Here is a 25,413-nt window from a genome sequence, read left to right as displayed (position 1 = left end):
ACCAAAATAGCAAGAACCATGGATGATACATAGGTGAGACATTCATTTGCATAAAAGATGAGACTAACAAGTTGTTGAAAAAATAAAAAATCAGAATGGATTTGGCAGCTCCAGAGATAAGAAAAAGCATGAAGTCTTTTTCTTATCTCTGGTGAATGAGGCAGCAAGAGCATGGAACAGATAGCCTGAATGTGTTCTTGATAAAAGTGAACTACTTTTCAATACAGAAATATATACATAAATGTCGGACTCGTCTTATTCAATTCATTACATTCTGACTTTTTCCCAGAATGGTGTGACCAGATAGATAACACATCAACCCAGCACAAAAACACTTTTCCAATTCAAACTTACTGTCAGTATGTGGAAAATTTGGGGAGTGTAGAGAAATTAAAAGGTGATTTCCAGGCAAGATTTATGGCCACTAATGGTAACCCAACAGGGACATCCGTAGCACCCTGAACATGAATACAGTTCTGAAATGCTTTTAAAATGACACTTACGTCCCTGTCCATTGAAGTGGAAAGAAGTAACTGTTGGTTCTCTGTTTGCAGGCCACACAAATTGAACACGATTCTGGAATGGTTCTGTCCTTCTGATGAAGCCCCTAGAAGCTCCCACTTCCGCTTCCCAGGTTGGGTCAAATCCCACTGTAGCAGTTCACCTCTGTGAAGAACAGTAAGAAATGCAGTAACTGCGGATACACACATAAAGAGAATTATAATTTCAGTTTACAAAGAATTGATCTTTTGAAGAGTGAACATGAGTAAAAACAAACAGATTCTAAAGAGTGAAAAGCTACTTTGTGTTTTAAATACATCTACAAAAGCAGCCTAGAAATAAAAAAGCCATCTTTTGAATAAAATTTCAGAAACATGTAAGCTACAGAATGCCAAGAAAATAATTCCTAAATTGCATGCATGTGTGCTTTCCCAATTACTATGCCTTACAAGGATTAAACATCCTTATTTTTCTATCCCCGTTGCCCTGCATTTAGTCAAATTAACTCAAAGAGGCTACTTACCCAAAACAGCTGGAAAAGATCTGTGTAGGCAGATGTTGGGGCCAGTGCAATGTTAACCAGAGACGCTCTTTCACAGCTGATTCAATGCTTCCACCTCTTCTTTTCAAGAAGGGTAATTTCAGCGTGGTTACCGCTATGGGGTCATGAAGGATGAATGGTTATAAAATACCTTTCCTGTGTATAGGTGGCCAGTCTCAACTGACATCAGAACAAGGGAGACACATGAAATAACTGCTCTCCAACATGAGAACTTGAGCATCCCAATTTTAGAGTGTTTTGGTTCATAACCCAAACAGCTGTGAACAATTTTGCTTATAAGCTGTTCTTACAGTCCTAACTCCTGACCTCATGACTTCCCACAGCAGAAGCCTTCATTCTCAGGCCAGGCTAGAATCTCAGTAAAATCTGCAAAGGTACATGAAAATAGTGAGTTTTATTTCTGCCTGAGCATGAATGGAACTATACTGTGCTTTTTCTGATAAAGAAAACCTGTCCCTCATTTAAAACAAGTGATTGTTCTACTTTCTATTTTACTCACCCTTCAATCATGTCACCGCCAAAAAAATCAATTAAGGAAAGAAACACTTGTCACTCATTCTTAGGGTACCAGAGCCCTACACTTTGGGTTATTAACAATAGCTGCAATTTGTTGGTACTAGTCTACTAATACTTTAAATGGCAGAGCATGAAACAAATATGCTGAGTCACACACAAACTGCACACATTGTAAAAAAGGCATCAAAATCCTCCAGACCGACCTCTGTTTCTAGTACAGCTCCATACACGAATGGTCTGATCTTTGCTTCCAGAGGCTAAGCAGTAGCCTTTTGTTACAGCTGCTTCTTCTGTCACACCTTCAGCAGTGCTGTCTTCTGAAAGTGGAAACCAAGTTAAAAGTAAAACCAAGTTAAAACAGCACTTTCTATTATTGTGAAATTAAAACCCCAATATTCCTTGTGTCCCTTGGCAGAAATAACACAAGAAAGGAGATTGCTAGAGGGAAACTGTTCGTATGTACGTACCTTGGACCTCCTCTTGTCGATTGCATACAACTTCCTCACCAAGCACAGGACACCAAGCTAGGGAATGTATTTCATCGTCATGACCTCTCAAGCGATGGACAACATCTCCCTTTCTACTGATGTCGATAACAACCACAATTCCATCTTTGTAACTTAAAATAAAGGATTTTTATTGAAAAAGAGGCACTTCAATTTTCAGGTAATAAATAATACCACACTGGTTTATGTCTGTATAAAATGTGCCCCCCCCACCACCATTTTTGAAAGGAACATTTTTTTCCTACTCTGCAGGGAAGGAGCAGACAACATGCATCTAAAAGCTACATAAGGAATAATTTACATTGACTGCCAGGTAAAAGAAATTAAAAACTCTAGCAAATATGAATTCAAAATATGAATACACAACAGTAGCTGAAGTCCAGAAGTCTGTTGCAACTGGAGTAGGTCCACTTAATCAATGGGAATTTGCTAAGTTCCACTGAGTCAACTGGCCTAGTTTAGTTGTGGCTTACTATTGGATTTCTATGTTTCCCATGCTTTCATAACCAAAAGACAATTGAGAAGTTTTTCAATGTTTTAATGACTCCAGTGTTTATGAAACAATTCTGAATTACAATCAGCTGGACTAACTAGCAGACCATTTGCTAGTCAGTCAAGAACAATTTTCCTGAAAGCAGATGATACATCAAAGATGTGGTTGAAAATATATAGTCCATATAAAAGTAATAGAGATAACCAAAATTCAAGAATCTGATTTTTAAAACATTCAATCAACTTTACAAAAATTGTAAAACAAGCAAACTTGTAGTACTGTAGGACATAAAGTACCTTCAGTTTCTAGTAGGGTGGATTTGGTTTTTAATCAAGTCAATTTAAATCACTAGTCAGTACAACTTTATTTAAATCATGATTTTTAAATGTAAAGCCTCATTCTTGTTGGCAGCTACAATCTTTAATACTTGCAACCGGATGAAGATTTAATATTTAGAATAATAACCTGTCAGATTAGTATAACAGTATAACAGCTACAGTATATCAGAACTGATTTTAATTTAATAGGTTAATCACAGAACAACTTAAATTGTTTCATTTAACTAAAACAGTAACATTATATAGCTTACATATACCTGTATTTTAAATATCAATGTTTATTAACTGAAATGATGAACATCTTGACTTGCGACCAATTTGAGTTCCAACCAGCTAGTCACAAAATTTTGTTTTGACTTGCGACTGGCACTCTGAGATATGACCAGAAAAAAGGCTCCTTCCCTCCTTTCCTGCCCTTTTTTTTAAACCTTAGAGGTCATTTTAGGTTAAAAAAAGTCTCGCCCTAGTGGACGGATTAACCACTTTTGCATTAGTTCCTATGGCCAGAAAGGATTAATGGCATTTCAATGTGTTCCTATAGCAAATGTGCTTTGAGTTACGACCAACTTGAGTTACGACCATCATCACGAAACGAAGTAAGTTTGCAACTCAAGGCACCACTTTTTTTTAACTTTAAAAAAACAACAACTTTAAGCTATGTGCACAAAGAGTCCCAAGGTCCCAGGCTTATTCCCAAGTAGGATTGCAACCTGCATCAAATTATGTAACCCTAGATGTACTTACCCAATTGCCACCAGATTTTCATGGTGTGGAGAACAAGTGAGACAGAATATGATTCTGGGCTCTGGGAAGAACTGTTGGCTGTCATTTCGATTATGCCAGTAGCAAATTACTATTCCCTTCTCATCACCAGACACAACCAAGTCACTCACTTTGGGTGACCAGTGCAATGCCGTAATTGTATTCTGAAATTGAAAAACAATTTTAAAAAGGTAATTAGTCATGGATGCTCTTTGGCATTTTATTTACAGATTTAATTTGCAGAGAAATGACAGGCTATTTGGGAGGTCACTAATCCACAGGGCTCCAATATATTGGAAGCCGCTTGACAACACACAATGATGATGAAGATGACAAGTAGATAATGGGCCAGCAAAGGATGAGCAACTGGCCAAACACAGCTTCTTTGAGGAATGTCAATTTGGTCTTCAGTTACCAAACAGGAAGCAGAAGCAGCAACATCAGGGTCCATCAGTGACCACAGAACCTTTTGGCAGACCACATTCATGAAAGTCAAAATCACTGGTCATCAATCTCTCATCATAAAGTGACCTTTGAAGGACACAGGTTACAATCTCTTACACCTTCAACACTGCTGCTTAGAAATAAGTCTTACTAAGATCAATACAACTTAATAAAGTGCATTTAGGATTGTAGCCTTAGTGACTACTTCAGCACAAATAACACTATTGTCTCTTCGGGAGATAAGAGCAAGTTCTAACTCTATAATACATAACAAATATTCCCAAGAATAGAGATTCAAATGGAGCATATTTTGCCCAATGTAACTCTACATGTCTGTAACTCTGCTGAAGTTCTTGAACTATCACTACTTCCTATATGGACCAAAAAGCATAAGGGACACTGTTTTGCTCTGAAACTTTTAGGTTTTTGCTTCCAAATGGAATTCCTCTCACTGGCCAAAATCTTTGTGTTACCCTTTGCTGGGATAAAGGCAGCATAGAAGTGCAATAAAGTTTTTAAAAACCAATAAACCAATACTTCTGGCATTTTATGCGCAAATAAGAGGAATTGTGCAAATTCCCATGGTTAGCTCCTGGTGTGCTGGGTATGTGATCAGGATCAGAACTTGGTGCAACACCAGCATGCAACCAGCACCTTGTCAATTAGCTCTGGCAACTTATGGTTTTCCCCTTGGAAGCATGTAAAACCCCAACTGGATGTTGCAGAAGTGTCCACAAGTTCCATGAGACCATTGTCTATGTGATGAAGTATTTTCTTCTCCTCCACCTAAATTACACTATATCTTGTCCAATCATGATGTTGGAACACATTAGAAAAAGAAAACAGAAAAACAATGGCAACAAAAAAGTCCCTAAACATGCAACTAGAGAAAAAAATATAATTCAATCCATACTTAATCTTGCTCATGTACACTCAGTTAAATCTTACTTATCCCAAAGATCATAATGGATCTTATCTAAAAATGACTAAATCTACAGCCAAAACATAACACAAGGGAGCAAAGTATAATGAAAAGACAGGTAGAGATTCAACACTGAGAAAAATAAGGTGAATTAGCCAACTTTTCCTCAAGGTTCGTATCTGACACCACAGAATAAAATCTCCCTAAAACATTTTTTGTGTGTTCCTCATATCCAGCTGTCTCATAAAACTGCAATTTTACAGTGGAAAAGTCTAGCAAAATTTGCACATGACAACCAGAGCTTCAGAGTCAACTGTTTTACCTGGTGCAGCATATGTTCCGTCACAACAGTCAATGTATGTACATCCCAGATTTTCACAGTTCCATCATCAGAGCTACTAACACAGTAGTTATTCTGACCAGAGTGTGGACAAAACGAGAATCCAGAAACTCTTTCAGTGTGGCTAGCTAGCTCCCCTGTGAAGATACGAGATTGAAAGATACAATAAATCAACTTTTGGTTTCAAAGGATTCTTAATAACACCACCTATGCAAAGGCTTTGTGGGAGAGTCCATAGCATGTAAACAGACGACCACCACAATGGAAGACCTGCCGCACTCAAATCTGCTCTGGAAGGTCTTCCAAGCCTCTGGGGAGTGAGGTATACTGTACAGAAGGAAAGAGTTATCACCAACTTTCCAATTTACAGGTGCAAACTATCAGCAAAAGGTGCTTATAACTACAAGCTACTGTCTATGCACTTCTTGCTTTACTTCTTAACTATGTTTAATATTACATTATTTCTTACCTTTGTCTAATTTCTATTCCAATATTAGGTTGATGAGTTACTACTAGTTCGTTTTTCTGAACTTAATGAGGGAACTCATTAACTTCCCACAAAATGTATTTTAACATTTCCCACAATGGCTTAACCAGGGATGGGAAAGACCCCGTTTTATCTAAATGTGAGAAGAAATGCAGCTTGTAGATCACCATGCACTGTGTCACACAAACAGATATGCTGTGTGCATAATACATCTGCCTCAGTTTCTGGCATGTCTGGAGTAGTGGGGGCATAACAGACCCCCCTTCTAAGCCTAGTGCAGAAACATTGCAGCAACACAAGAAAACCCCGTTGCATCAAGGCACTATAGAGGTTACCAGACACCACTGAAGTAAGTTCACAAGCAGAGAACAAGGGGAAACGCCCTCTGATAACTGTCTACACATGCTTCCTCCTCAGTATCCATTATTCTTGCTTTTACAATATTGCCTTTTAATGCTGTAAGCCGCCTTGGGTTCTTCTTAAGGAGAAAGGCAGGGTAAACGTATTTTAAATAAATGAACGAGTAAATAAATAAATGCCGAAGCACAGGCAACTGCTTTACACCAATTCCAGACTCGAGAGCCTGCTGTCCTCAATGACTAGCAGAGGTTCTCCCGGGCTTCCCTCAGGCCCCTTTCCTAGTCCGACCTGGAGATACAGGGGGTGGGCGGTTGGGTTTGAACCTCGCCCTTCCTCCATGCACAGCAGGCGCCCGAACACGGCCCCGTCCTGCAGGTAAAAAACATGCCCCCTTCCATGAACTCGGGGAGGCGGAAACCATTACACGAGTATAGGGAAAGCTTCAAACATTGCGAGGACGACGCGGGCATGGGACGACGAGGAGGAGGAGGAGGAGGCCTCCGCCGGGTCCCTCCCACCTCAACTGCCTGGAAGGGAGGCTTCTCAGCCCCGGTCCGTACCGTAGAAGGAGGGCGCCGCGCCGCGGACCTCCAGGAGGTACACGGCGTGGCGAGCCGCGAAGCCGAAGAGGCGCCCATCCTTGGAGGAGTCGCTGCACCGGCTGCAGTACCAGTTGGGCGAGGCCGGCAACACCCGCTCGACGGCCGCCGCTGCCTTCGCCTCCATCTCGAGCGCGCCTCAAGTTTTAAGCCTGGCTTCTAGGGACACCCGGCGCCTCTTCGCCACGCCTGGCCGTCAAGCGCCTCCCCGACTCCCCCACGTGCTGTCGCAAGAAAGCCGTCTGGCCCGCGCGGAGCTACGGTGGCTGCTTTAGGACATCCGGCTTGCCCAGCCCGGTGTCGTAAAGGCGGTCGGGTCTCGGTCGAGGGTTGGAGCAGCTATGGCGGCGCTTTGCGGTGAGCGGGTGGCCGAGGGCCGCGAGGAGCTTTATTTTGCAGGCGTGCCTGTCGGATGTTTCAGTTTTTAAAGGAAAGCTGGCACATCTTGGGTAGAGCTGAGTGGTTTAGGTTTCTGGCCGCAGAATCAGAAGTTGGGAGTTCAGTTCCCCACTGGGTCTCCCGTGAGAGGGGCTGGACTCGATGATCCATAGGATCCCTTCCAGCTCTGTAGTTCTAAGATGGTGATGATCTGAATTTCCTTTCTCCTTCTAGGGGCTGCCCGAAGGTGGGGTGCCGGCACTTGGCTACGGCCCAGCGGGTGAGTGTATTCTGCAGGGTTTGGTGTCTCTCCCCCCTCTCCGCCGCCCCCAACTTTAAGGCTGACAGATTCGTCGTGGGGCTTAGCCACACTGTGGCGAAAGGGGTGCCCACTCACAGAGCAGCATCCCCGCTGCTTTGTGAGTGGCCACTATATTTTGCACGCTTTTTCGTTCTGTGTCTTCATTGTAGCCTGTGGTTGGAATCCAGTAGTAAGGGACAACTAGAGTAAGCCCATTGAATCAGTAGAACTTACAGAGGAGTTGACTCACCAGATTCCCTCCGCTTCAATGGGCCTATCCTTGTTGCCACTTACTACTAGATTTCAGCCTGTCTTTTCCTGTATCTTTCTGCTTGCATGGTTGAAATCACCTTCCCTTTTCTGCACCTTTGTCAACCTTCCAACCGACAGTAATATTTTAATTGTCAAATCCACAAAAGCTTGTGCTATAATATGTGTGTTATTCTTGGGCGCCACAAAATGCCTTTCTTATGCTCAGATAGGTCAACACATGCACTGACTTTGAAATTATTTCACTGTTTGGTTGTTTCTGTGCCTTTATTTGTTTTTGACTTTGATTCCTAAAGTGAGACAACTTTGATGGTGACATATGAGGAAAGTTGATCAATGAAGACCTCCCTCGTCCTCTTGAGTCTTGTTGTAACAAGAGACAGACCAGTCTGCAAACTGAACTGTGGCTAATTTGGCCTGAATCTGCCAAAGACAAGTCCCCGTCCAAATTGGTGCTAATGATGCCCTGCTGTGTCTGCATAGTAGTCAAGAAAAGCATTACAAAATGATGACCTGGGAACAGCTTTTGAAGTTATACATGCTCAGATATGGTTTCTATAGGGTAGGCCTGAGAATCAAACTTTTCAAAATTGAATGCTTCAGTAAAGAATCCAGTTTCCTTAAAGGTTTTTATTGAGAAGAGTGAGTGACTGCATTACTTACTATCTCAAATTGAGATTGGTTGTTGTGGGTTTTTCGGGCTCTTTGGCCGTGTTCTGAAGGTTGTTCTTCCTAACGTTTCGGCAGTCTCTGTGGCCGGCATCTTCAGAGGACAGAAGTTAGAACTCTGTCTGTGAACATAAATTGTTAAGCCAAAAATCATCGAAGTAGTTCCATTGAAATTAGTGGCCATTTTTCTTATCACTTTCTATGTCCCATTGATTCCACTTCTCATGATCTTATCAAAGCAGAGGTAAGTACTCTTGTGATGGAGCACACTGCATGTGTCAGTTTCTTACCCTCTGACTGAATCTTTTGGTGACTTACTATGTTAAAGTGTGATACAATATGGTAAGCAACCAGATTTTGCCCATTGGTTCCTGATATTTTTCCTGGTTTTGCTTTTAATGTTCTTCATGGCTTAGGCTAGGGAACTAAGACTAATTATTTCCACATGTACCTAGATTTTCATGAGAGCCTCTTTCCCAAGTGTCCTCATCATGTGGGAAAGGGCATCTTTCATTGTAGCCCCCCCCCAAAAAAAACTCCACAGGGAGGCTTGCGGCACAACATGTTCATGTGTGAAACATGATTCCACGTTTTGTCTTGGAGAGCAAAGCTTGGGTGTTCCACTGGCTTTCATGTATCTTACTTTCGCAGTGGCATATTTTGGAAGAATAGTGAAACTCTGAGCTCCACTGATATAGAATGTCATTGGAGGTAATGCATACAAACATTTTAATATATTTGAATACAGTGGGATTATACACTGATTGGAGAGATAGTGCCTTCCTTGAGTGCCATTCCTTGGTCGGAAGACAGACTGTACATTCAAAAAAGAACAGACTGTGTTCTGTTGTTTGAATAGCAAGACCAAAAACATTGTTTGTTCAGTCGTTTAGTCATGTCCGACTCTTCGTGACCCCATGGACCAGAGCATGCCAGGCCCTCCTATCTTCCACCGCCTCCTGGAGTTGTGTCAAATTCCTGTTGGTTGCTTCGATGACACTGTCCAACCATCTCATCCTCGGTCGTCCCCTTCTCCTCTTGCCTTCACACTTTCCCAGCATCAAAGTCTTTTCCAAGGAGTCTTCTCTTCTCATCAGATGGCCAAAGTACTGGAGCCTCAGCTTCAGGATCTGTCCTTCCAATGAGCACTCGGGGTTGATTTCCTTTAGAATTGATAGGTTTGTTCTCTTTGCAGTCCAGGGAACTCTCAAGAGTCTCCTCCAGCACCACAATTCAAAGGCATCAATTCTTCGGCGGTCAGCTTTCTTTATGGTCCAGCTCTCACTTCCATACAACACTACAGGAAAAACCATAGCTTTGACTATTCGGACTTTTGTCAGCAAGGTGATGTCTCTGCTTTTTAAGATGCTGTCAAGGTTTGTCATTGCTTTCCTCCCAAGAAGCAGGCGTCTTTTAATTTCGGGGCTGCTGTCTCCATCTGCAGTGATCATGGAGCCCAAGAAAGTAAAATCTGTCACTGCCTCCATATCTTCCCCTTCTATTTCCCAGGAGGTGATGGGACCAGTGGCCATGATCTTAGTTTTTTTGATGTTGAGCTTCAGACCGTTTTTTGCACTCTCGTCTTTCACCCTCATTACAAGGTTCTTTAGTTCCTCCTCACTTTCCGCCATCAGAGTGGTATCATCTGCATATCAGAGGTTGTTGATATTTCTTCCAGCAATCTTAATTCCAGCTTGGGATTCCTCCAGTCCAGCCTTCCGCATGATGTATTCTGCATATAAGTTAAATAAGCAGGGGGACAATATACAGCCTTGTCGTACTCCTTTCCCAATTTTGAACCAATCCGTTGTTCCATATCCAGTTCTAACTGTTGCTTCCTGTCCCACATATAGGTTTCTCAGGAGATGGATAAGGTGGTCAGGCACGCCCATTTCTTTTAGGACTTGCCATAGTTTGCTGTGGTCCACACAGTCAAAGGCTTTTGCATAGTCAATGAAGCAGAAGTAGATGTTTTTCTGGAACTCTCTGGCTTTCTCCATAATCCAGCGCATGTTGGCAATTTGGTCTCGAGTTCCTCTGCCCCTTCGGAATCCCGCTTGTACTTCTGGGAGTTCTCGGTCCACATACTGCTGAAGCCTACCTTGTATGATTTTGAGCATAACCTTGCTGGCGTGTGAGATGAGTGCAATTGTCCGGTAGTTGGAGCATTCTTTGGCACTGCCCTTCTTTGGGATTGGGACGTAGACTGATCTTTTCCAGTCCTCTGGCCACTGTTGAGTTTTCCAAACTTGTTGGCATATTGAATGTAGCACCTTAACAGCATCATCCTTTAAGATTTTAAATAGTTCAACTGGAATGCCATCACCTCCACTGGCCTTGTTGTTAGCCAGGCTTTCTAAGGCCCACTTGACCTCACTCTCCAGGATGTCTGGCTCTAGGTCAGCAACTATATTGTCTGGGTTGTCCGGGATACCCAAAACTTTCTGATATAATTCCTCTGTGTATTCTTGCCACCTCTTCTTGATGTCTTCTGCTTCTGTGAGGTCCCTTCCATTTTTGTCTTTTATCATGTCCATCTTTGCACAAAAGTTTCCTCTAATATCTCCAATTTTCCTGAACAGATCTCTGGTTTTTCCTTTTCTGTTATTTTCCTCTATTTCTTTGCATTGTTCATTTAAGAAGGCCCTCTTGTCTCTCCTTGCTATTCTTTGGAAGTCTGCATTCAAATTTCTGTAACTTTCCCTATCTCCCCTGCATTTTGTTTCCCTTCTCTTTTCTGCTATTTGTAAGTCCTCGTTGGACAGCCACTTTGCTTTCTTGCATTTCCTTTTCTTTGGGATGGTTTTTGTTGCTGCCTCCTGTACAATGTTACGAGCCTCTATCCAAAGTTCTTCAGGCACTCTGTCCACCAAATCTAGTTCCTTAAATCTGTTCTTCACTTCTACTGTGTATTCATAAGGGATTTGGTTTAGATTATACCTGAGTGGCCCAGTGGTTTTTCATACTCTCTTCAGTTTAATCTTGAATTTTGCTATAAGAAGCTAATGATCAGCGCCACAATCAGCTCCAGGTCTTGTTTTTGCTGACTGTATAGAGCTTCTCCATCTTTGGCTGCAGAGAATATAATCAATCTGATTTCAATGTTGCCCATCTGGTGATTTCCATGTGTAGAGTCGCCTCTTGTGTTGTTGGAAAAGGGTGTTTGTGATGACCAGCTTGTTGACCAAAAACATAAATGAACGTTTACATCTTTGTTCAGACATCCCCAAAGGATGGGGTGTTTAATTTGTGAAGAAGCTAAAAATAAAAAGTTTTATTCCCCCCCCATCCCCCATTTCATGGACAGTAACAAGATTTGGTAGGTTTGTTTCTAAAAACTCTACTTTTATCCAAAGTTTACCAAATATTTTATAATTATGAAAGTTTTTAAAACCTATCTGTGAATATCAGCTGCAGTAGGCAAATACATATAGCCTAGAGCTAAAGTCATAAACAGTCTTGAGCACTAGGTGTTGTTATCACTTAATACAGAGTTTGGGATCTGCTTACTGGCTTGTAAACTTTCTTTTTTCCTGAAAATGGATGAGGTACACAAATTGTGGAAAGGATCTTAAAAACAACATGAACTTTCTAGTGTTCCATAAGACTTAAGGCATGTGTTTCTCAGACAGTTATCCCTCCAGCTATGTTAAATATAGAGAAATAGCAATCAACATTTTTTTAATTGTGATTATGACTAGTAGGGTTTGGTGCAATGTTAAAATTCTGTTTTGCAGGCTCCTAGCAACTTCCAGCGCTCCTCTTCTGTGTAATATCCATAGAGACAGGCATGAGAATGCTCCTGGCAGATGGGAAAAGAAAAACCAGATTGTTTATCCTCCGCAGCAACCAGGAGAACCTCGGAGAGCTGCAGTAAGCAGTCACTTTAAGCTGTTTTCTCTGTCTTATAACAGTTGCGGTAGCTAATTTTTACAAGATTGTTTTTCTTTCTTGGTCTATGTTTGCACATTGTAGTTTCTGAGAGCAAGATTTGATAATTTTTAATATCACATTTATAGCCAATACATAGCTTAGAAGTTTTAACTGAGTCCAGTATTCTGGTATCTCTTTTTAATGAATAAAAATAACAAATGGGACATAAAGCAAAATGTTATCTTTTTGTTGAATACCAGCCAGCCACTCATGCTGTGTTTCAGGACATTCTTTTCTATTTCCATCAGTACCATAATAATAATTCTCAGTAGTTGTAGTAGTTTAGCAAAATCTAAAAGGGTAACCCATCAGTGGTCCTATGTCTGTGGAAAGTGTGACTTTTGCCTTGTTCTCTGTAATTGTGATCACATTTTTTTCTGCTTCCTAAGGCTGGTTTATGGTTCACATTCTATTTAGAAAACTATTTCTTGCCAGCTTTTGTAGTATCTTAAACTAGAAAAATGAAATATGAAAATGCTCGGCTCTGTAGAGAAAAGATGCTGCTTTCTAAAGAGTTTGAAATCACTGACCAACAACCATGTTGTTTGGGAATGCTTGGGAATATGAAAACTGGAATATCAAGCTTTCTTGTCAGGTGCAGTGATCTTGGTCTCCCATTGGTTGTGTTTTTTAAAATAACATACCTTAAAACAATGAATTTACACTCAGATGGACCAACTCACTGCTAAGCGTAGCAAAAATTAAAAAAAGTTACAATGCAGACAAATGTAGTGTAATTTGTAAAAAGAAAAGTCCTCATTTTGTCTTTTGTGTACAATTACCAGCATCAGCAGAAATACAGTTTGAAGTACAGTAGGACTGCCATATCCACGGGATCAGTACTCATGATTTCACTTACTCGCTGACTGAAATACAGTGGTGCCTCGCATACCGAGCGCCCTGTTTAACGACGAATCCGCATAGCGATGCAGATTTTGCAATCGCAAAAGCGATCGCATTGCGATGTTTTAAACAGGGAAAACATTGCATTGCGATGATCGGTAAGCATTTCGCTTACTGATCTTTGCATTGCGATGTTTTAAAACAGCTGATTGGCGGTTACAAAATGGCCGCCGGGTCTACAAAATGGCCGCCTGCAGCGTTTTTGCCCGGTTTCCTCGCTTACTGAGGCAGCTAAAATGGCGGCCGGGTGGAAGATCTTCGCATAAATGTGAGTTTATCCCCCATAGGAACGCATTGAAGGGGTTTCAGTGCGTTCCTGTGGGATTTTTTGCCCTGTATAGTGACGTTTCCGGATAGCGACGATTTATCCGGAACGGATTATTGTCGCTATGCGGGGCACCACTGTAAATGAATATAAACATAAGTAAACAACCCAAAATATGCATTTCTAGAATTGGCCATTAGATGGAACCAGAGACTATGCTTTACTGTATATAGATATGGCTTAATGGAAATGATCCCGTGGTCTCTGGAAGGGAAGCAGCTTCAAGTGTTGCCCTTTAAAAGCCCTCTCCCATCTTATCCGGTGGAGTCTGTCCTGCATGGCACGGACAGGTGAGCTCTCTGCTCATGTTAACTGGCTCGGTTGGTCTTTGTGGGTTGGTTCCTGATAGAGGTTGCCTTTCTATACTTGAGGAGAAATGGAGAAGCCACATGTGCAGAGGGGAGGCAGCAGTTGCTGGTTTCAGAAAATCCTCCCTTGTGAACAGGAGGGCAAGAAATCCAGACCTTTGGCAAGACGGGGCCAGGACTCCTTCTTTCAACCACGCACAGAAGCCAAAGAAACTGGAAATAAGTGCTTTGCTTATCCATGATTTCTGACATCCACGGAGTGGTGGCAGCTTGTAACTCATACCCCATAGATACCGTGGTCCTTCCATAGTACTCATCCATGTGCACTAGAGTGACCATAGCTTGGTGGCAGAGTCCAGTGTTTTTCATCCAATCCATGACATCTCCAGTTAAAAGGACCTCTGGAAGTGGGGCCAGAAGATATGTTTTCCTGAGACCCGACCGAGTTGCTGCCAGCAGGAATAGGTAATACAGGGCTAGATGTGCCAGTTGTCTGTCTCATCATAAGGTAGTTTTTAATGTTCCCTTTGCACTGTGTCGCGTCTTGCTGCAGTTTAAACCTCTGAACAAGTTGGCCAGCTGGGGACCATATAACTGACTACAGTGGTGCCTCGCATAACGATTTTAATTGGTTCCAAAAAAAACGTTATGTGAAACATCGTTATGCGAAACACCATTTTCCATAGGAATGCATTGCAAACCGGTTAATCCGTTCCAATAGGCACGGATTGCCGTCCTTAAGCGAAAAAAACCCATAGGAAACATCGTTAAACGATACAATGTTTCCTCCATTGGAATGTATTGAAGCTGACTCAATACATTTCAATAGCTTTGCGAAGTCAATTTTTGCAAATTTAAGTGTGTCATAAAAGGGTCAAAAATGGTTTTAAATGCTTGGATTAGCTTCTGCACCCTCTAAAATGGATGCAAAAGTTAATTTGGCTTTGATCTGACTTTTCGTTAATTAATGGTGAATTTTTTCCCCCCAACTTTTGACAGCCAACTTCCTATGGGGGAAGAAAAAATTCACAAAAAATTAATGAATACTCAGCAACTGTTCTAAATGCTTGGATTCGTTAGAGGACCCCCTAAGTCGTGTGCAAACCTGATTTGGCTTTGATCTGAACTTTCGTTAATTTATGGCGAATTGTTTTCTCCCCCATAGGAAAGCATGGAGCTGTCAGATTTTGAGAGGTCCATTGGTTCCTATGGGCCGAAAAAAAAAATTAACCATAAATTAACGAAAAGTCAGATCAAAGCCAAATCAGGTTTGCACATGACTTAGGGGGTCCTCTAACGAATCCAAGCATTTAGAACCGTTTTTGACCCTTCTAAGACACTTTTTTAATTGAAAAAAGAAACATCGTTAAGTGAAGCAGGGGACCTAAAATTGCATTCGTTATGCGAAGCATGGTCCCAAACTTCGCTAAGCGAAAATCGCCCATAGGAAACATCGTTATACGGTGCATATTATTTTCTAAAAAAACACATCGTTATGCGAATTCATCATTAAACGAGGCAATCGTTAAGCGAGGCACCACTGTACTTGAATTGCTGAGGATTATCCATTATCGCTAATGACATGCTCTAGTTGTGCTTTCCAGTTTCCTGCCTTGACTCTTCTCTTGAGTTCAATATCTGTGTTCAGAGAGTAACATAGAATGGGCTCACTTTGGGATAAAACAACTTCATTTCTCCAAACTGTATTAACCTGAAAACAGAAACTAACTCTAGAATGTAAACATGTTTCCTTCTAGGAGATCTTCCATTGTCGGAGAGGTATTAAATACAGCAAGGACAAGATGTGGTATCTGGCCAAAATGGTAAGAAACATAACTTCTGTGGGTAAAAAAAAATGCAGCAGCCAGATTAACTGGAGCTGGACATAGGGATCACACAAATTCCTTGGTACAGAAGCTCCACTGGCTGATGATCTATTTCAGACACAATTCAAACTGCTGTTTTTAACTTATAACGCCCTAAACAGCTTGGGTCCAATCTTCAGGAGCGCATCTCCCTTTATGAGCCTGCTTGGGTGTTGAGCTCATCAGGAAGGACCTTTCAGTCTCACCACCTGCACAGGTGCTCTTGCTGGGGACATGGGAGAAGGCCTTTTCTGGCACTGCTCCCAGTCTCTGGCCCCATCTTTACTGTTCTTCTGCAAGCAGGCAAAGGCCTTTCTCTTCAGGAAAACTTTCCCTGAGCAAATTGCTGCCAAGTGGGGTTTTAAAGCGGATTGTTACACTTTACTGCATTGAATGTATTTTAGTGTTGTTGTTTTTTATTTTTGAATTACTGATTCTTTCAGTATTGTATACTCGTTTGGTGTTGTTTAGTTGTTAAGTCGTGTCTGACTCTTCATGACCCCATGGACCAGAGCACGCCAGGCCCTCCTGTGTTCCACTGCCTCCCGGAGTTTGGTCAAATTCATGCTGGTAGCTTCGCTGACACTGTGCAGTCATCCCGTCCTCTGTCGTCCCCTTCTCCTCTTCCCTTCACACTTCGCCAACATCAGGGTCTTTTCTAGGGAGCCTTCTCTTCTCATGAGATGGCCAAAGTATTGGAGCCTCAGCTTTAGGATCTCTCCTTCCAGTGAGCACTCAGGGTTGATTTCCTTTAGAATGGATAGGTTTGTTTTCTTTGCAATCCAGGGGACTCTCAAGAGTCTCCTCCAGCACCACAATTCAAAAGCATCAATTCTTCAGCGGTCCTCCTTCTATATGGGCCAGCTCTCGCTTCCAAATATCACTACTGGAAAAACCATAGCTTTGACTATGCGGACCTTTTTCGGCAATGTGATGTCTCTGCTTTTTAAGATGCTGTCTTCTCTTTCCTCCCAAGAAGCAGGCATCTTAATTTCGTGGCTGCTGTCACCATCTGCAGTGATCATGGAGCCCAAGAAAGTAAAATCTGTCACTGCCTCCATATCTTCCCCTTCTGTTTGCCAGAAGGTGATGGGACCAGTGGCCATGATCTTAGTTGTTTTGATGTTGAGCTTCAGACCATCTTTCACTCTCATTACAATGTTCCTTAATTCCTCCTCACTTTCTGCCATCAGAGTGGTATCATCTGCGTATCGGAGGTTGTTGATATTTCTTCCAGCAATCTTAATTCCGGCTTGGGATTCCTCCAGTCCAGCCTTCCGCATGATGCATTCTGCATATAAGTTAAATAAGCAGGGGGACAATATACAGCCGTGTCGTACTCCTTTCCCAATTTTGAACCAATCATTTTTTCCATATCCTGTTCTAACTTTGCTTCCTGTCCCACATATAGATTTCTCAGGAGACAGATAAGATGGTCAGGCACTCCCATTTCTTTAAAGACTTGCCATAGTTTGTTGTGGTCCACACAGTCAAAGGCTTTTGCATAGTCAGTGAAGCAGAAGTATATGTTTTTCTGAAAATATCTGGCTTTCTCCATAATCCAGCACATGTTAGCAGTTTGGTTTCTGGTTCCCCTACCTCTTCAAAATCCAGCTTATACTTCTGGGAGTTCTCGGTCAACGTACTGCTGAAGCCTACCTTGTAGGATTTTGAGCATAACCTTGCTAGCGTGTGAAATGAGGGCAATTGTACAGTAGTTGGAGCATTCTTTGTCACTGCCCTTCTTTGGGATTGGGATGTAGACTGATCTTTTTCAGTCCTGTGGCCACTGTTGGGTTTTCCAAACTTGCTGGCATATTGAGTGTAGCACCTTAACAGCGTCATCTTTTAAGATTTTAAATAGTTCCACTGGAATGTCATCACCTCCACTGGCCTTGTTGTTAGCCAGGCTTTCTAAGGCCCACTTGATTTCACTCTCCAGGATGTCTGGCTCAAGGTCAGCAACTACATTGTCTGGGTTTTCCGGGATATCCAGATCTATCTGGTATAATTCCTCTGTGTATTCTTGCCACCTCTTTTTGATGTCTTCTGCTTCTGTAAGGTCCCTACAATTTTCATCCTTTATCATGTCCATCTTTGCACAGAATGTTCCTTAAACATCTCGAATTTTCTTGAACAGATCTCTGGTTTTTCCCTTTCTGTTCTTTTCCTCTATTTCTTTGCACTGTTCATTTAAGAAGGCCCTCTTGTCTCTCCTTGCTATTTTTTGGAATTCTGCATTCAATTTTCTGTAACTTTTCCTATCTCCCTTGCTTTTTGTTTGCCTTCTCTTCTCTGCTATTTGTAAGGCCTTGTTGGACAGCCACTTTGTTTTCTTGCATTTCCTTTTCTTTGGGATGGTTTTTGTTGCTGCCTTCTGTACAATGTTACGAGCCTCTATCCAAAGTTCTTCAGGCACTCTGTCCACCAGATCTAGTTACTTAAATCTCTTCTTCACATTCACTGTGTATTCATAAGGGATTTGGTTTAGATTATACCTGAGTGGCCCAGTGGTTTTTCCTACTTTCTTCAGTTTAATCTTGAATTTTGCTATGAGAAGCTAATGATCAGAGCCACAATCAGCTCCAGGTCTTGTTTTTGCTGACTGCATAGAGCTTCTCCATCTTTGGCTGCAGAGAATATAATCAATCTGATTTCAATGTTGCCCATCTGGTGATGTCCATGTGTAGAGTTGCCTCTTGTGTTGTTGGAAAAGAGTGTTTGTAATGACTAGCTTGTTCTCTTGACAAAACTCTATTAGCCTTTGCCCTGCTTCATTTTGAACTCCAAGGCCAAACTTACCTGTTGTTCCTTTTATCTCATGACTCCCTACTTCAGCATTCCAGTCCTCTATCATGAGAAGAACATCTTTCTTTGGTGTCAGTTCTAGAAGGTGTTATAAGTCTTCATAGAACTGGTCAATTTCAGCCTCTTCAGCATTGGTGGTTGGTGCATGAACATGGATTACCGTGATGTTGGAAGGTCTGCCGTGGATTCTTATTGAAATCATTCTATCATTTTTGTGGTTGTATCCCAGTACAGCTTTTCCCACTCTTTTGTTGACTATGAGGGCCACTCCATTTCTCCTATGGGATTCTTGCCCACAATGGTAGACATGATAATTGTCTGAATTGAATTCGCCCATTCCCATCCCTTTTAGTTCACTGATGTCTCGGATGTCAGTATTTATTCTTGCCACCTCCTGTTTGACCACATCCAGCTTCCCAAGGTTCATAGATCTTACATTCCAGGTTTTTGCAGTATTTTTCTTTGCAGCATCGGACTTTCCTTTCACTTCCGGGCACGTCCACAGCTGAGTGTCCTTTCGGCTTTGGCCCAACCACTCCGTTAGCTCTGGAGCTACTTGTCCTTGTCCTCTGCTCTTCCTCAGTGGCATGTTGGATGCCTTCCGACCTGAGGGGCTCATCTTCCAGCATCATATCTTTTAGGCTTTTGTTTCTGTCCATGGGGTTTTCTTGGCAAAGATACTGGAGTGGCTTGCCAGTTCCTGTTCCAGGTGGATCATGTTTAATCAGAACTCTCCACTATGACCTGTCCGTCTTGGGTGTCCCTGCCCAGCATAGCCCATAGCTTCTCTGAGTTACTCAAGCCCCTTCGCGCCGACAAGGCAGCAATCCATGAAGGGTGTATACTTGTTACTGATCTTAAATACTGTCCTTTAATTGCTGTAAGCCGCCTAGAGTCCTTTTTAAGGACCAAGTTGGGTTAAAATTATTTTCAGTTAAAAAGAAAATAAAATCATAGGTGTCATTTTTCTAGGCATATGAGCCATTCCTTGGTACGGCTGCCCCATGTAAGCCATTTGAAACCAGTTATATGTATTAGATATTCGTGGTGGCAGGTCATGCTATGAGACAAAGCACTTTTTGGAGACTAGTCATGTGCCAGACATCTGGTTGAGGGACCCGTAACATATACCCTTGGTGTTGTAGCTTTATCTTGAGAAGAAGACCTAATTCTATGCAATAAATTCACAGCTACTTTTGGTAGGAGCCTCTTTTCCCATTAGTGATTGGAATATGACTTGAGATTAGGAATTTGATCTCAGAATCAGTAGTGGTCTTTGCTAATGTTTTGCAGTACTCTTTGATAACATTTATACAGTTGTATAAAATTTTATAAATTGAGTAAAGATTTGTTGAGTAAATAAGCAGTGCTGTGTGATTTTTTTTAACAGTGAAATGCATTTTCTATGGAAAGTTTATTTTCAGTATACAAATTATATTTCTCCTCACCTCTGTGTTTTTTGTTTTAGATTCGAGGAATGACCATTGATCAGGCACTAGCTCAATTGGAGTTCAATGATAAAAAGGGAGCAAAAATAATTAAAGAGGTATGTGTAAAATTGAATATAGAATTTAAATAAGAATTTAAATATTGCTAACCATCATCATCACATACCCAGAGCAGTATAGTGCTTAGCATGACAGACTAGGCCTGAATCCCCATTCAACAGCATGATAAAGGACGTGGTGGGATATGTAACGTGAGCTCATTATTTGGTGAAACAAGCAGGGGCCATGTGGCAAACGTCGCAATCATTATTAAATTTAAATATCATGACTTATATCAATTTGATTTGGAAAAATCATTGATTTTTATCCACTCTGATAAATAATGGTGATATATTTGTAGTAGTGATACATTTTGACTTTCTGTTGTTTAGTATGTTTTCCACTTTCGGAGGCTTGACAGAAACAGAAATTGTGTGTATACCTATCTGAGAGTAAGCCTCAGTAAGCAAATGGGAATGGCCTTTTCATGAACATGCATGAGCGTGTGTTCTGAAGGAGAAAAATATGCTTTGAATACACATGTATGTTAAATGAGGTTAATGAATTGTTTGATTACCTTATGTTAATATAAGGATCTGCTATAAAACTCTGGGATAAAAAAAATGGTCTTGGTTTTAATTTAATAATTCTTGACTGAGATTATCTTTCTTTCCTTTTCTTGCATTAGGTCCTTCTTGAAGCCCAGGAACTGGCTGTAAGGCAACATAATGTAGAATTCAAATCCAACCTACACATTGGTAAATGGCTCATTTACTATTGTAGAAAAGTTTATTGTGGCCTTGAATACTAATAACGTGGACCACTTTAGATTTTTAACTGATGTGCACCATTTTAACAAGACTGCAAGCACTGTAGTTAGTATCATTGTTCTGTACATTAATCAGAAATGTACAACAGAACATTTCTATAATGGAAAATATATCTTGCTTTGTTTTTTCCACAGGATATTTTTATTTCTACCAGTGAATTATTTTATGAAATTGATTATTAACATAATGAAAGGGTACAATACCAGGCAGTTTCTATGTTTACTTTTTTTCCGCGTGGCTATTCCAAGAAAGGATTATTTAATGCATTTAATTCATAGTGCTAAAATTAGTATGCTAAGCATTTTCCGTGTCTTTGTCCTTGATTAAAATTGAAAGAATGAGTTATTCACAAATAGCACCAAACCAAATAATCTCAGTTTGTAGCAAATCTTTACTTTTCCAGACCTGGCAAATTATGATTTGCACCAATTGTAGTTTGATTGTGGTTGAAAGTTATGCTTTGTGCAGATTAAATACTTGGATTCTAAGGTTTCTGGAAAGCTTTTGCTTCTCTTCCCCCCCATGCACCCCACAACAGCAAACCTCATTAAAGGGTCAGAAACCTTTCTGAACAATGTAGGATGGGGAATGATGAGCAGGCCAAACCGTTCCAAGGTTTCCTCCAGAAGAAGGGAGTCGTAAACCATTTCTCTACTTGGACGACCCTGAAAAGGGTCATCATAAGTCTGAATTGACTTGACCGCACATGATGATGATGGATTTACAACAGTGTTCTAATCTACTAGTCCCCTTCCAAAAAAGAAAAAAAAAAGACCTTAAAATGTTTGTGTCAGTATATTGATTTGTTATGAATAGTGTTTTGCTAGGCTGTTATGGAAACATATTTTAAAAAATGATTAAGTCTTCCTTTTGATACAGAAAATATTGAGATATCAGCCAGATTCAGTGTATACCTTTGTTTTTCCTGTATATTTTTACAGGGCAAAGGTTATGTTTCAGTTCCACATGTAAATTATATTGGCCAAAGTCTTGCTAGTGTTCACGTAAGATTAATGTAACTACTCATGGCTAATTATAGCTAATTGATGAGGTGCCTAGGCAATCTTAATCATGTGCCTGATTATATCTTGACTGTGCCACCAAGGGGTACACCTTGCCACTTTTTTCATACCAATGGCATATTAGTCTATTCTTGTGCAAACCTCAGTAGGATTCCTTCCAGTGTTTTCCAGTAATACATAAATGAGATCGCACACATGATCCAGAACACAGCTAATTTCAAAGAGAGATCACTATGGTAGGTGTTTATTTTACAAAGTCCAGATTCATAGAATTAAGTATGTTCCATTACTTCAGCATTGATGAGCAGTAGTTACCTGGTGCTGTTTTTAAGAGCTTGGTATCCTGATCTTCAGTTTTCTAGCACTATTACAGAGGGCTGAAATTTCAACAGCCTGTCATCTGAAGTATAACTTAGTTTTTACTTATAGCTGCATAAAACATGGGATAAAAATAACTGAATTTTTGTGTTGTAGAAAGTATAACACTCTCTACTTACCCCCAGTAGCCATATATATGAAAAATGTATTATTCTGTTTAAGCCTTAAAAATAATAAACCAATTTTTCATTATCAATCCATTGCAATAATTTGTAGCTCATTTTGCAGTGGCAGGCGAGTATTACTACTCAGGTGAACCAGCAGTTTAGACTTCACTTTCTGGCAAATTGTCATCTGTCAACCTTTAATTGAGGCAAAAAGGTTCTAAATTAAGTGCATTTAGATCTGACATTTAGGTACCGCCTTCTGACCTCCATATCAAATTGATCCTTTTAACTTTCCACTGTATAGCTGCTGCCATAGGAAGCTCATTCCTCTTTTAAACTTATGATGACAAAAAGCTGTGTAGAAAAAGCTTTTACCAAAGGGGGAAATAAAATGTCACTTCATGGTGATTCATAGTACCTTTATTGGGCAGTCTGAAGGAGAGCGAGTGACCAGCTTGGTGAATTGTGGTTTTCTCGGGAAAAGCTTTGAAAAGAGGAATAAGATGGGGGTTTTACACTATTAAAGTATTAAAAGGTATTAGGGAAGAGAAATGTGTGGCCCACCAAGTACAACTGCCATTATCCCATACCCTTGGCAGTATTTGGTAGGGCTGATGGAACTTGTAGTCCAGAGTATCGAGAGACCACATGTTCCCCACCCTGATATAGGTGAAATATTAATGCAACACCAATGGGCAATAGTAGTAATGTTCTTTTGCTGCCAAATTATATGGGTCTGTTTTCCAGGCACTGGAAAAGGTTCTTCTGTTCACGCTGTACCAAATTATTTAAAACATTTATATCTTTTTCTTTTGGAGAGCTCAAGGTGGCTATGACTAAGAGAAAACTATAATTTAAAACATCTTTTCTAGCCTAGCACAAAAACTCTTAAAAAGGAATAAAGAATGCAACAGCCATGAACATACCCCAGATTTAAAGACCATTAAGGACAGAGGGACGTGGTGGCGCTGTGGGCTAAACCGCAGAAGCCTGTGCTGCAGTGTCAGAAGACCAAGCAGTCGTAAGATCGAATCCATGTGACGGAGTGAGCTCCCGTTGCTTTGTCCCAGCTCCCGCCAACCTAGCGGTTCAAAAGCATGCAAATGCAAGTAGATACATAGGGACCACCTCGGTGGGAAGGTAACAGCGTTCTGTGTCTAAGTCACACTGGCCATGTGACCACGGAAGATTGTCTTCGGACAAAATGCTGGCTCTATGGCTTGGAAACGGGGATGAGCACCGCCCCCTAGAGTCGAACATGACTGGACAAAAATTGTCAAGGGGAACCTTTACCTTTACCTAAGGACAGTGGACTCTTTTCAGGCGTTCCAAAAGCCTAGTCCCTCAATGGCCCTAATATGTGACTGCTTCTCTCAAAAGGCGAGCTCCATTTGGCGTCTGGGCAGGAGCAGGTTATTAGATGCCCTAAAGTAAGGCAACGACAGGGATAAACCAAAGTTTGGGTTTAAATAAAGCCTCAGTGATAGAACACGTGCTTTGAAGACAAAAGGTCCAGATTTCAGTCTCTGGCATCTCCCGCTAGGGCTGGAAGGATTCCCTGTCTTAAACCCAGGAAAGACACTGCTTATCACAGTACTTTAGAGCTAGATGAACTCGTTATATGAATCGATATAAGCCATCTTCCTGTTCCAGTATTCTTAATATAGTAGTGGTGTGTGGAGAGGATGGGCAAGGTGAAGCAACATGACAGAGCTTGCTCTGTTCAGCTAGTATGGAGTATTGTAGCCATTACCCGTTTTATATTTATTCATTTATTGTCCTTACACCATCACTTTCTGATATACTTTTTTCATCGTTCTCTTCATCAATGGCTTGATGAGCCACTTTTTGTAATTTTAGGTGAGACGTATGGAAAAAAAATAGTGCAATTTGTTGAGTAATCTGAATGTTCAACTAACTGCTTTAAGGACCAGGTGGTTTTTTTTTTTTTAAACTTTAATATTAATGTTATTTTTTCTTCTTCTAGCGGAGTCCTTCTCTGGAAAAGGCCACTATACCAAAAGCATCCGTTTTCATGGCAGAGGCTGTTCTGGCATTATGGATTTAGTAAAGTGCCATTATTTTGTGAAATTGGTAGAGGGACCACCGCCACCACCAGTACCGCCAAAGACTGGGTTTGATCAAGCTAAGGAATATGTTCAGGGGCTTCGTAGTCGAACCATTACCAACACACTGTAATATTCTCTGATGTATATGTTTTTTCCCCTTCTTGATGGATATGTAAATAAACTGCATTGTAAGAAGTATGTTTTTATTTCTCTATTTGGTAACCAAGGAGAGTGTGGAAGGCAAGTAGATAATCAGAGTGCCTTAGATGCAGATGATATATGAGAAAATGTCAGGAGCTGATCCTGCTGAAGAGACTGGAATCTGATTTGTACTTTGCTTCTCTATCAGTATTCCTTACATTGACATTTTGGTCCTTAATCTGTGAATAGAATTTAGCATATGCTGTGACTGCAGGAAAAAATTAATGGAATAGCTAAAAGAAGCTTATTGGGTGGCTTCAACACTAGGAATATGGTCAGGAAATGGAATATGTCTGAGATTCTAGTATTCTGAGTTTGTGTTTATTTCAGATCAATAGTCTGCAGAAGCAACAGTATTAAGTGTCTGCTTTACCGAGAGGTCCTAAGCTAAAGAAAGGGCTTACATTCATAACCAAATAAAACTTTATGGGGCATGAGGATTATGAATCCAGCATTCTCTTGAGAGCATGTGATACGTCTGCCTTGCTGCTGCCAAGAACATTGGGTCCACTTGATAGAAAGCCAAATGAAGAAGTTGGGCATAGTGCCTTGAATTCCGTCACAGAAGAAAGGGTACATCTCCCTTATAGGAAATAAGGGAAGTAAACCATTAATGTTTGTCAGGCAAGCCAAGTTCTGAAAGGAGATATTTCCGCTATTAAGTCTACCTTTTCTTTGGATTTTTTTAACATAGTAAATTGCTAAAGGGGAGGGAAGGGGCAGTTGCTT

General features: G+C 41.0%; 2 protein-coding genes and 1 long non-coding RNA gene across 3 annotated transcripts in view; 2 read left to right on the top strand and 1 right to left on the bottom strand.

The window, feature by feature from the left end:
- Window positions 1-7,055, bottom strand: part of GEMIN5 (gem nuclear organelle associated protein 5) — a 39,904-nt gene extending 32,849 nt beyond the window's left edge. The window contains exons 1-7 of the mRNA XM_072990020.2: window positions 6,792-7,055; window positions 5,367-5,521; window positions 3,661-3,842; window positions 2,047-2,198; window positions 1,783-1,896; window positions 1,025-1,157; window positions 504-666 (exon numbers count right to left, since the gene is read on the bottom strand). Of these exons, the coding sequence (XP_072846121.2) occupies window positions 504-666; window positions 1,025-1,157; window positions 1,783-1,896; window positions 2,047-2,198; window positions 3,661-3,842; window positions 5,367-5,521; window positions 6,792-6,957 (1,065 nt within the window). The 5' untranslated portion in view covers window positions 6,958-7,055. The remainder of the gene's footprint in view (window positions 1-503; window positions 667-1,024; window positions 1,158-1,782; window positions 1,897-2,046; window positions 2,199-3,660; window positions 3,843-5,366; window positions 5,522-6,791) is intronic.
- Window positions 548-2,226, top strand: LOC140704450 (uncharacterized). The gene is made up of 2 exons (XR_012083652.1): window positions 548-678; window positions 1,995-2,226. It is a non-coding gene; the product is annotated as an uncharacterized LOC140704450 (long non-coding RNA).
- Window positions 7,056-7,083: 28 nt separating the features above from the next.
- On the top strand, window positions 7,084-24,678 carry MRPL22 (mitochondrial ribosomal protein L22). The gene is made up of 7 exons (XM_072990023.2): window positions 7,084-7,187; window positions 7,443-7,488; window positions 12,186-12,321; window positions 15,675-15,740; window positions 20,059-20,136; window positions 20,766-20,835; window positions 24,402-24,678. The coding sequence occupies exons 1-7, from the start codon at window positions 7,172-7,174 to the stop codon at window positions 24,611-24,613; spliced, it is 624 nt and encodes a 207-aa protein (XP_072846124.1). The 5' UTR covers window positions 7,084-7,171; the 3' UTR covers window positions 24,614-24,678.
- The last annotated feature ends 735 nt before the right edge of the window (window positions 24,679-25,413 follow it).

Source organism: Pogona vitticeps, chromosome 2 (genome assembly GCF_051106095.1).
Source record: "Pogona vitticeps strain Pit_001003342236 chromosome 2, PviZW2.1, whole genome shotgun sequence".
In the NCBI taxonomy this organism is placed as follows: Eukaryota; Metazoa; Chordata; class Lepidosauria; order Squamata; family Agamidae; genus Pogona; species Pogona vitticeps.
The sequence above is the reverse complement of the archived record's forward strand: the minus strand, read 5'-3'. Positions and strand labels throughout refer to the sequence as shown.